This window comes from Crassostrea angulata, chromosome 8 (assembly GCF_025612915.1).
Source record: "Crassostrea angulata isolate pt1a10 chromosome 8, ASM2561291v2, whole genome shotgun sequence".
NCBI lineage: Eukaryota > Metazoa > Mollusca > Bivalvia > Ostreida > Ostreidae > Magallana > Magallana angulata.
Window position 1 is genome coordinate 18228165 of NC_069118.1, and position 11879 is coordinate 18240043.

General features: G+C 44.1%; 1 protein-coding gene across 1 annotated transcript; it reads left to right on the plus strand.

Moving 5' to 3' along the window:
- Positions 1-4525: 4525 nt before the first annotated feature.
- LOC128160736 (uncharacterized) lies at positions 4526-7176 on the plus strand. The gene is made up of 3 exons (XM_052824080.1): positions 4526-4858; positions 4961-5449; positions 5602-7176. Exons 1-3 carry the CDS (start codon positions 4526-4528, stop codon positions 7174-7176), a joined length of 2397 nt encoding a protein of 798 aa, XP_052680040.1.
- The last annotated feature ends 4703 nt before the right edge of the window (positions 7177-11879 follow it).

Consider the following 11879-nt stretch of genomic DNA (forward strand, 5'->3'; position numbering starts at 1 on the left):
AGTACAAATGTTTTAGCATTTGAATAAGAACTAGTACAGGTAACGTGGAGTAAATTGGATAGAAGCTAAATGTTCATTTGCGTCCAAAAATTATACATATTTTATGTCAAGTTACGGGATAATGTCTATGGATTCAAATAATTTGAAATTCATTGTTAAATAATTGTCTTCTTACTGATTGGAAGTCAACGCTAAAAAGTCATTTTTATTAAAGATGGTGTACTTTTTCCTTTTTTTGTGCATGTCTATATACTGATACAAATCTGTTGCCTGTCGGGATTAAGAAAAGCCTCCGAAGTTTACACACGTAACTATACAAACGAACGGGTGACTGCGACAAGGTTTAAAATCTGACCACTCTTTTATGAGTGTTTGAGCCTAAGAATAAATAGATGTAAAAAAATCAATAGTTACATCTTTCAAACAACGCTTATATATTGTTCTAACATCTGTATTTTATTTAGAAATTGTGTAATATGTGATATTTAGAATTTAATATTCTACGTTTAATAAAGCAGTCAACGACCGACCCCCCCCCTCCCAATTCATCAAATCATTTAGTTTTTCTGGCCCGATTTTACTTGATCTTTGATCTTGGACCTTTAATTTTAACATATTACCATTCTAGATAACTGTACTAATTACCAGATTAATTCGTTCATTAATAACAGAGTTATGAAGTTTTTGGCAATTGAGTTTCAATTGTCGTGTTTGACATGTACTATAAAAAAAAATTCTAACTTCCAAGCCCTTCACTCAATCCTAATGAAAATTTGTGAAAATGAGCCTCGGGCCCCATTCTTATTGTCTGTAAAATCTGCAGCGGATGGAACAATTAAGACAAAATTCCTGAAATTAAACGGTGCTTATTGCCTATACCTGGAAATTAAATGTACACAGTACACGCACCGAGCCCCCCCCCCCCCCCCGCCCCTTCCTATTCACAAAATCATTTAGTTTTCCTGGCCTGATTTTACTGGATCTGTCATCTTGAACCTTTATTTTCAACCTAGTTCAAGTCTAGATTACTGTACTAAAGACCAGACCTATTCGTTCATTTTTAAGAGAGATATGAATTTTTGGGCATTCGAGTTTCGATTGGCGTGCTTGACATGTAATGTAGAAAAAAATTCTAACTCCCGAGCCCCTTACTCAATCCTAATGAAATTTTGTGTAAATGTACCTCGGACCCCATTCTTATTGTCTGTGAAATATGCAGCGGATTGAACAATTAAGAAGAAATTCCTGAGATCAAACGGCGAGTATAGCTTGTACGGGGACTTAAAATTTACACAGTACAAGGGATGTAAGCAGCCGCGTAATATTTCTGTTGCATGTATATTTCTTGTTTTCCGTTTAGTCTGTATCTATGACAGCGTGTGAACTACTTATGAATGTTAGAACTGTGGAAATTACTGTCATCAAATTTTTACCGAATAAATTTACGTGTTACTGATTTCGTTATTTCTACATTTATAAAGATTTTATCAATCCTGCTGAAATAAAACAGTCAAACATAATAGTAAACGACACGAAAAAACATTCTCAACACTGAAATACATGGGTAAAATGCATCAGTCATTGTTTTAGGACTTCCCCTAATTGTTGTTAACCGAATCCGAGATCCACACCTCAAAATTCTATTTTTGATTTATTTAAGACGAAAATCAAGCTCGGGTCTTTTCACCCCCCCCCCCCTCAGACACAAACACGCATCAATATTTCAAATGACCTCGCACTGTTACCAAACCTAAATAGTCAGACATCTTACACGTTGTTTTTCATCTAATACAAAAACTCAGCTCCTCTCCCGGGCGGAAACTCCCAAAATTCAAAGACAAATTCGGGAATTATTTCGCGTCAGCCATGTTTTGAGACATCTGCAAAGGCTGTGTGTTCTAATCTCGCCGGAGCCAAGATTTGTTCTTTCTCTCTATTTTTTCTCTCCTTTTTGTCTAATTTTCTAACTAAAATTTTCAACATAAAAGGGTGTTTGACTGTAGTACAAGTTGGAAAACACTCTTTAATTAAGATTTAGACAAAAACAGTGTTTTATCATTAGGGTCTTCCGTCTTAAGCGGACGGAAGACCTCCTCGTTGCTCGCAACGAGATCGTGTCTAGTTCTTATTCAAATGCTAAAACATTTGTACTTTAGAGAGAGAATGAGAGAGAGAGAGAGAGAGAGGGAGAGAGAGAGAGAGAGAGAGAGATTACATAGTGTTTTATAATGTTCAGGAAATCAATATATAAGAAACCTAGGTCAATAATCGCATGTATACATGCATGTGTGTATCTATATATTGGATTAAATACTAAGCAGTCCTCCTTTTTAAGCCGAGTAGAATAACGTGGGTGCATTGCTAAATATTGTGTGCATACAGTCATTGAGATGGCGGCATTTCTTTGATGCCAGCAAAGCGACCCAGCGAACTCTAATGCGGTCGAACTGCAGGGGCACTTCGGCGGCATGTCTTTGATGTCGGCGATGCGACGAGCGTCGGAATTTAGAGAGCTGCTGACAGAAAAAAGCTCTATATTTGTACTAAAAAAAGCCGCTATTTTGTTTTTATTTATGACAAAAATAAAACGGAAAACATTCAAATCCATCATTTTAAAGATAAAACCATTAATCAAAACACAAATAAAAGAAAAAAGATTCGGCATTCAGGGACTGAACCCGGGTCGCCTGGCCACATGTCCACCACTCTAACGACTGAGCTACGCAGACCCTCGCTTCAGAATTTTGGAGTCCAAAATCTCAAGAATGCGTGGATCGATTTTAAAACGAATTTCATATTCAGAAGTTTTCAGAGCGTCTCTATCGAATGAAAAAATTAAAAAAATTCAAATTTAAAAAATTGAAAAATTAAGTTTTTCATTTCCTTCCGGTGACGACCGGAAGTGACGGCAGACGTTCGGATATGCAAAGGGCACTGCGGCCGTTCACTTTCTACCTTCTCTGAAAATTTGAAAGTCCTATCTGGAATACTTTTTGAGAAAAATCGTGAACAAGGAAAAACACAATATCTTTAATATCTCGGTACCGGAAGTGACGACCAAAAAAATCTCGTGTAATTTTCTTACAAATTTTGTCATAAATAAGATCTGAAAGTTTCATGAAAATCGGCTCAAAAAAATTAATAATAATAATAATAGAGGAAAAGAAACAAAGCAAAAACAATAAGGTCTTCCGTTTCCAACGGAAGGCCTTAATGAACCAAAATATGCATGATTTAATTTGATAATCGGTTTAAGGTTTGTATTTTTTTTTTCAATTTTCATTATTTCTATCTCTAGATCTGCTAGATACATGTTAAAGATGAAAAGACTCTCAACTGCCTTTGTTATATCGGGCAGGATATTACTGCTTTGTTTGTCTAGACATAGTTTTGTTCGTTTGTGTATATCTAATTAGAGTCTATTGTTTGTCCAACTTAAGAAAACCCCTGGAACTAACACAGAATATACAAGATATACACAACAGTTGTGTCGTGTGCCCAGGTGCATGTTTGTGTATATCAATTAAAGTCTATTGTTTGTCCAACTTAAGAAAACCCCTGGAACTAACACAGAATATACAAGATATACACAACAGGTGTGTCGTGTGCCCAGGTCCAAGTCAGGGTTTCTAAAGGCGTTGAATCTTAGTATGTACGAGTATACGATAAGTCTAGTGAATAAAAGTTAATTTACATTTGTAATTCATTTTCAAAGTATTATTTCCTAGCTCTGGGTTTCAAAAATGTTACGTCTACAAATTAACGATACATGTATGTAAGAGTAAAATCTTGAGGCTAATTAATTAATGTACCGGTGATCATAAATAGGGGTTGATTATTTAAATATATGTATAAGGGTACGTAAATATGTCAAATATACCCGGCCTGGCACATCATACAATTGTATGTTCAAGTCATTTGCAATTGCCACATGCAGTTAATACGTCATCACGCACCGGTAATTGGTATTTTTGTTTGTTATAGAATTGATAGTTTAAAAATCATGTACATAGTGTGGTGTTCGTGGAACCAATCCTAGTACGAGCTACCCAGTAGCCATGACGTCAGAGGGCGGGAATCCGCTCGTGCAGATTTCTAGAAGCTGACAGCTACCAGACAAGATGTATAGTGAGTTCGGGGCAACCCACGGTTATTATATAGATAGTGTAGGTAGATAAACACCATATTGGCGCCCAACTCGCGGCCCTGAACTCACGGTATATATTAGACAGGAAAATTTTTTTCCCGCAAAGTGTCAAAGCTGTTTATTAGGCGTTTTCGTTTTTTTTAGATATACGGGTGTAGCCGCCATTTTGGGGGCCCGCCACGTGCTTAGGACTGTAGGTTTAATTCGTGAATTCACTTTCACCTTTGCATATTTTGTGCATAGTTTTTTCGTTTAAAGTTTTACTGCATTGTTGATAGGTATTGTTTTTTGCATTTAGCACATATTTTTGCATTTTCTCGCATAGTCTGTGTTGATTTTGACTTCAAACATTTTTGTGTATTGCATCATTCGCTCGTCATGAATGTTTCGTTTGAAGAGGCTTTGCAAGCCTTGGGGTTAGACGACACTTTAACTCCCGATGAGGAGTTTGGGTATATTAGTGGCAGACATCATGTCCCAGATAATGTCGGTTTTAGAACTCCGGGTGATATGGGTTACTGTGCTCCGAACACTGTTAGGGTAGGTCAGGCTGCCGGCCCATCCCGCTTTCCAAGGGGGCAGGCAGGCTATCCCCAGTGTGGGAGGGGGGTTTGGCAGGGTACAGTAAGGGAGCCAGAGGTCACTGTGGCACACTCTGTTGTGCCTGGGCCAGCCAGTAGTATTCAGCCGGGGGTGTCCCCCGGGTCTTCGGTTAGATGCAGTTCACCAGTTGGTTATAGGGAATTTGTCCCGCCCAGCGATTATGTAGGGGTCCCCATGTCACGTCGTTCCCATGTGGCCCTTACCCGTTAGTATGACCCAACTGTTAGGGATGTTCCTGTCGACCGAGGGCCTGAGGATACCATTGGAGTCACCCCGCTGCACCCGCCTCATGTTCAGGGGGACCTGAGACCCCACCTGCTAGACCTGGATTCCCCCATCACCCCGTCCCACTCCAACCCCATGCCCGGCGGGCCTGTCATGCCTGCATACCAGCCCACACCCCAGCCCTGTAGCTATTGCCCTACTAGTTCCACCACCCATCCCCAGGACCCTGCTAATGTAAGCCAAGGGCAGCTTGTGGATTTGCCACATGCACCCCAGATTGTTGATTTTCAACCCCAAGCTTCACTTGCTCAGCCTACCCCTGCCCCTGGGAATAGTCACTCAATGTCAGGCAGTAGGCCCCCTCATGGGGTGCCTCGCCATCCTCCCCCTGGGGGGGAGTACCTTGCCACTAGGGTCCAGGAGTCCTTGGTCCATACCTCACAGGGATCCTTTGGTGTGCGCATGTGCACCGCTGTAACCCAGCCGGTTGCACCCAGCTGTTATTACCCCACACCCCAGCCCCGGGATGATCAGTTTTTAACTGCGCAGGGGGGGGGGGGGCAATGTCAGGACGCCACCAGTATTTTACAGGTTATGCGGTCCCAACACCTGTGGCCTCCTCCCAGCCCAACAATCCTGGGGGAGAGGGAGGTAGAATAGCGCAAGTCCAGCCACAGTATCATGAGCCCTTGTCTGGGGAACCCCATCCCCTGGGTGACCATACATATGTCCCAGTACCCCATGAATATGAGCCCCCGGCTAGGGATGTACCTCCCCATGCAAGTCACGCGCGGACTCCCGCTGCGTCTTGCAGTCCCCCTCAGTACGCGCGGATCTCCGCAGCGTCTCACCATCCCCATGAATATGTGCGGTTATCCGCAGCGCGCCCTCATCCCCATGCAAGTTACGCGCGGACTCCCACTGCGTCTTGCAGTCCCCATGGATACGCGCGGTTATCCGCAACATCTCACGCACCCCCAGAGTACGCGAGGTCATCCGCAGTGTCTCGTGGGGTCCCGGAGTTTTTGCAGACACCCGTCGCGACCTATGGCTTACCTGGAGATGTGCAGCAGCCTGCGATGCAGTACAATCCTCAAGACTATACCGCACTACCAGCCAGTTCTAGCCACCCGACCGTCCGGAATAGACCCGGATATAAGGATCTCCGCTATGATGGCAAGTCCAACTGGAAAGCCTTCCTTCATAAGTTTGTTCGCCTTTCGCGCAGCCAACAGTGGAATGAGACCGAGCAACACGATCAATTCTGTTTCTTCCTTGAGGGCCCAGCCAGTGAGTATTACACTCTGATGCTGGAGACTACCCCCCGCCTGAGGTTCAGTGAAATACTCCGGAAGTTCGACAAGCGCTTTGGCTCATCGGCACCAGACCTCACTCATCAACTTAATTTCCAATCAGCGACCCAGAATAGTGGTGAGTCCCTGCGACAGTGGTCTGACAGAGTGCTCACTTTGGCTACTCGTGCATTCCCCCAGCTACCGGATGTTCATACCCAGGCTATACCGCGTCTGTGTTATGGAGCTGAGGACCGGGAGGCGGGTTTGTACGCTTTGAATGGCCAACCCAAGACTGTGGAGGAAGCTGTCGACTGCATGCAGTACTTCCAGCATTCGCGTCAGAGCAGACCCCCCAAGCCTAAGCGGGAGGCGGTAAGGGCCATGGCGGATAAGGACAAGGTAGCTGAAGATAGCCAGAAGGTTGGTGAAGGGGAGAATGAGATTAAGGAACTCAAGAGCCGCCTGCAGCAGTTGGAGAATGCCTTAAGGGAGAGTAGTATAGCCCAAGCAGACCCGATGTCTCCGTCACCGCCACCTCCTCCACAAGGAGGGCCGGTGGCACCCCGAGCTAGCCAATGTTTTAAATGTGGTGAAGTCGGGCACTTCCGGAGGGAGTGCCCCACCAATGTAGGGAGGAGGACTGAAGCTGGTGCTGGTGTGGGTGGGGACCGCCCCCCTCAATACCGTGGTGGACACCGAGAGGATATGGGTCGTGGAGGATCCAGATATAGCGGCAGGGGAGGGAGAGACAACCAGCCACCAAGGAATGTGCGTACGCTGACGCCTGACCGCGATGTTGGGTTGGAGAGACAGAGAACAGACGACAGTCAAGAGGACCTGCAGAGTGTGAAGCCAGAGTTTGGTCAGTCAGGGGAAACCCGTCGCTCCTGCCTTAAGCATTCCTAGCGGCGTGGTGGATTCGGAGTGCGTTTTAGGAATCAACCCATACCTGAACCCTTTCCTGAGGAGGAGCTGCTGACCAAAGAGGAGGAACCCCCGGTTCCTATTGATGAGATCCTGACTCCAGTAGACCACAGTCTGGAGCTGCAGGAGCCGCCGAGGGAGGATATGACCTCAGAGTCCGGACCCCCTGGAAACAGCGAGGATGGAAGCCGGATGCCTGCGAACCCACAGGCAGTCCCTATGGAAGGGGAGTTGTGTGTTACAGTAAGCCAGCTTTGCCCACGGACTGCATTTACTATAAAGCTGATGATCCAGGGAGCCCCCATTGAAGCTGTGGTGGATACCGGGGCAGAAGTGAGTGTACTTGGGAGGAAGTTCTATGACAATTTGGAGTCAAGGCCCCCCATTAAGAGACAGGTCACTTTGCTGCAAGCCGGAAGTGGAGCCCATCTCCAGGGATTTGTTGCTGGCCCATTTGACCTTGGTGTTGGCCAGCACACTCAGCAGGTGGATCTCTATGTTGCCCCTCTTAAGGACAGGATATTGTTGGGAATGGACATCCTATGGGAACACAAAGCTAAGATGGACCTGGAGCTCGGGGTGATAAACTTATGTGGGGAAGAGATTCAGATGACCTATGGTAGAGAGGTCAACACGCCAGCAAGCCTTATGTACAGGTCCCCCATGCAGGGGGTCCCTGCGGATATTGACACGTATGTTGGTGCTCTTGAGAACAAAATACTGACTGCTCACGAGACGGCCAGGAGGCGCTTGCACACCTCTGAGGAGAGGATGAAAAGAGACTACGACGTCAAGGCCGCCACCCGCCCCTTTGAGGAAGGAGATATGGTGTATGTGTTGGACACTGCCACGGTGAAGGGAAAGTGCCGCAAGCTTAGCCCGTCCTGGAAGGGCCCTGGTATCATCATCAAGAAGCTGACCCCCCACCTGTACCGAGTAAAGACAAAGTCGGCAGTCATGGTGGCCAATCACGACCGCTTGAAAAGGTGTGTCGACAGGGACATCCCCCAATGGTTAGTTCGGCTAAGGGAGAACTTCGAGAACTCTGGGAGTACCAAGCAGGAGACCGGGAGCGACTTGGCTCCCAGCCCCCCTGCCGGGGCGGGCGCCTGCAAGCTTCCCGAATCTCTGGACTCCACCCCCAGCCAGCGGCCACGCCGAGATTGGCCCCCTAAGCGCTCCCCTGCTGCCAGAGGGCCTCCTGACAGTCCTCCCCTGCCCCCCAGACGTCGGGGGCGTCCCTGTAAGCGACCTAACATAGCCTCACCCACATGCCCCTCGTCTCCGGACCCCTCTGTTGAGATTGTGTTTTGTACCTGTCGGCGCCCCTGCAGAGCCGCCATCACCGCCTGACGATGAGGAACATGGTGCCAGAGGTTCCGCCCACCCAGGAGACGACCCACTTCACCACAGGAGGCGGTCACCTCCCTCTTCCTGTCCCTTCCCCAACTGTCCAGAGAGGACGCACAAGCTGAGGGACCATGTGACCCTCCAACACCTCCACCCTGTGTTCCGTAGGTCTGTGCCTTTGGGGGACGAGGCCACCTCTATGAGATTGAGGGTGTGCGAGTGGCTGACGGATCATCTCATTGGAAGCTGGGCCACCTTGACTGACTTAGTGCAAAGTGTGCCCACCTTCCAGGTTTTCCGGGAACCTAGTGCAGGTGTTCCAAGGGACTTGAGAGACGCCATGGACAGTTTGTGCCATTTTGTGCCAGCTTTGATATGGCCTTGGCCGCCCGGCTGATTTTCATCCCGGCTGTTGCTGGGATGGGCGTTGTAGCGCCACCCTGATTGTGGGTCCCACCTGTAGGTGGGACCAGGTTCCCTTTCATGTTATCCCGGCTGTTGCTGGGATGGGCGTGATTGCCCCCCTGAAGATCGGTGGTCCCACCTGTAGGTGGGACTGACTCCCCAGAAAGAAGACGGAGGGGAGTGTGGTGTTCGTGGAACCAATCCTAGTACGAGCTACCCAGTAGCCATGACGTCAGAGGGCGGGAATCCGCTCGTGCAGATTTCTAGAAGCTGACAGCTACCAGACAAGATGTATAGGTGAGTTCGGGGCAACCCACGGTTATTATATAGATAGTGTAGGTAGATAAACACCATAATACAATTACATGTAAATATTTAAATATATTGGAACGGCGCCGCGATCATGAAAACCGGGAAATTGCGGGAAATTGACCAATACCCTAATAGTATCAATGCATTTAATAAAAGAAATGATTTCATTTTCTTTCTTACATTTTTATAGCTATAAATTAGATGAACGTATATCTACTCGGTTTAAATTTATTAACTAAGAAAGCCTACTATAGTGAACCAAACGGTTTCCATTTAGGTATAATATATTTTTGTTCACTGAAGACCAAGTTCCGTATTTCATTCTAAATACATGCATGCATGTAATTTATAAATTAGATATAATTGATTGTTACAAACTGAATGGTTTGTCAAAATCTTTTCAAGTAAACTCATTCAATACAGTGATTCAATATCTACTGATATATAGGATATAAAAACGCTCTTACATATGTAAGTTGCCGTGGCGCAGAGGAAGTGTGGTGATGCTAGAAAACTAAGGGTTCCGGGTTCAATTCTCGCCGTGGCCGTTTTTTTTTGTGTGTGTTTTTTTTTTTCATTTTTCTTTCTAGAACAAAAACCGTTTTAATACCTTTTCTTTCATAAAGTTAATACATTTTGTTGGAAATTAAGCACAATATTGAAAAAAATTTTTTTAATGGCTTAAAGGTGGCTTAAAGGTAGCTTAAAGGTGGCTTAAAGAAGTTTGGACATCAAGGACCTATAAGTTGTCCTTATAGGTGGCTTAAAGGTGGCTTAAAGATAGTCTCCGCTTTCTTTAAGCCACCTTTAAGCAACACATATAGCTTAAAGGTGGCTTAAAGATCGTCTTCAAGCTACCTTTAAACACCTTTAAGCTATCTTTAAGGAGGACTTAAAGATGGTCATTCATCCTGTGATAGTTTCACGATTGTGAAACTATGTTTAACAACTCTTAACTATAGTTAACGAATGCAAATTATAGTTTACAGATGTGAATCTATATTTATCAGCAAAATCTATCGTTAAAGGCCGAACATTTTACAAACGCCCCCTTTTTTACCTGTACAAACTTCAAAAAGATGCCGCTTGTCAATCACGTTTGAAACAATAGAACCCAGTTTGATTGACGTGATCGTCCGAGCGTGATCTGGCCAGGTCCGCGGATTTCTGTTTACTAGCAATTAACAAGTTATCTTTGATAGCTTCCGTCACGTATTAAAAGGGGGATTAAAAATTGAATTTTTAACATTACCAGTATTAACATTGTTTATGAAAAATAATTATTCAGTAATATGAAAATACGCAATTTATATTTGAATCGTGTTGAATGCATTTGATCTAATAAATTCTACGAAGATGCATGAGCAGCTCCAAAGCACATACAATTTTCTTTTTTAAACACTCTTCTGAGCTAATAAAGCTGTATTTACTGGTAATACACTCGACTGGAACTTGTTGCACGAAAACGTCACTCCATGGAAAATGAACTCCATTGTCACCGTGTAATCGCTGCCTTTACATTCAACATTCCAACTGATCATATGGTTTTCTTATACAATTATATTTATCAGAATTACCTTCCTATACAATGCCAAGGGCTGAACACAATGTACCGACTCAATTGTACTTTAAACACGTGTGCTTAGAGAAAATTCGGACGATGCAAAACATTTTTGTATAAAATCGCTTCGTATGGTCATTAGAACAATAACATATTCAAACCAAGACCAATTCTAACGAATTATTTATTTCCTGTGTATTAATTTGCTTCCTGTGTATAGTGATTAGCAGCGTTCACGACCGCAGGTAGACTGCAAGCCCCGGAGGCTTTCACACCTCTAGAAATTAAGCCCCGCCCTCACCTGAGATTTACCACCCGGTAAAAATGTTCGGCCTTTAACGTTATTTGCAGATAGATAAACTTAGATTCTCATTCGTTTACTATAGTTTACAATCGTTAAATATAGTTTTACAGATAAAAACAATAGTTAACGAATCGTTAACTACAGTTTGAGGTGCGTAAACTATAGTTAACAGTCGATAAACCTAATTTATCAAACTTTACATAAAGAGAATAGAACAATGAAACGCGCCATTTTAAATAGATCTTATCTCGTATTATTTATTTAACGAGATAATAAAACTCGTAATGACGATATCTTTTCTCGTAATAACGAGAAAATCAACTCGTAATAACTCGACCGTTATAACAAGATCTTTTCTCGTAATTACGAGATATATTTTTTTTTATGTGGCCCTATTCGTCTTCCCTAGGAAGGAAAAAAATTCTACGGAGATTTTTTTATTGTGAAATGTTACCATATTTTCTCCATTCGGGACGACTCGGAATACCTCGCACAAGTTTTCAACGTTATCGTACGGGTTATTTTCATAGCTAATGCAATGCAAAATCCCTGTATACTTTCTATTTTGTGTTGTGTATTGAAACTTGAAGCGGTAGAGGGGCGTTTCAGAATATATAATCTGGGCATTTTTTTCATATGAGTGAATGAACGTAGTTTGAGGACAAAGGTATTTGTGATTATCGAATTATCAAGCGAAAAGTGGTGGAAGCAAAAGCTTGGGGCAAAGTATAGAATATCGAAGTTGCTTTGTAG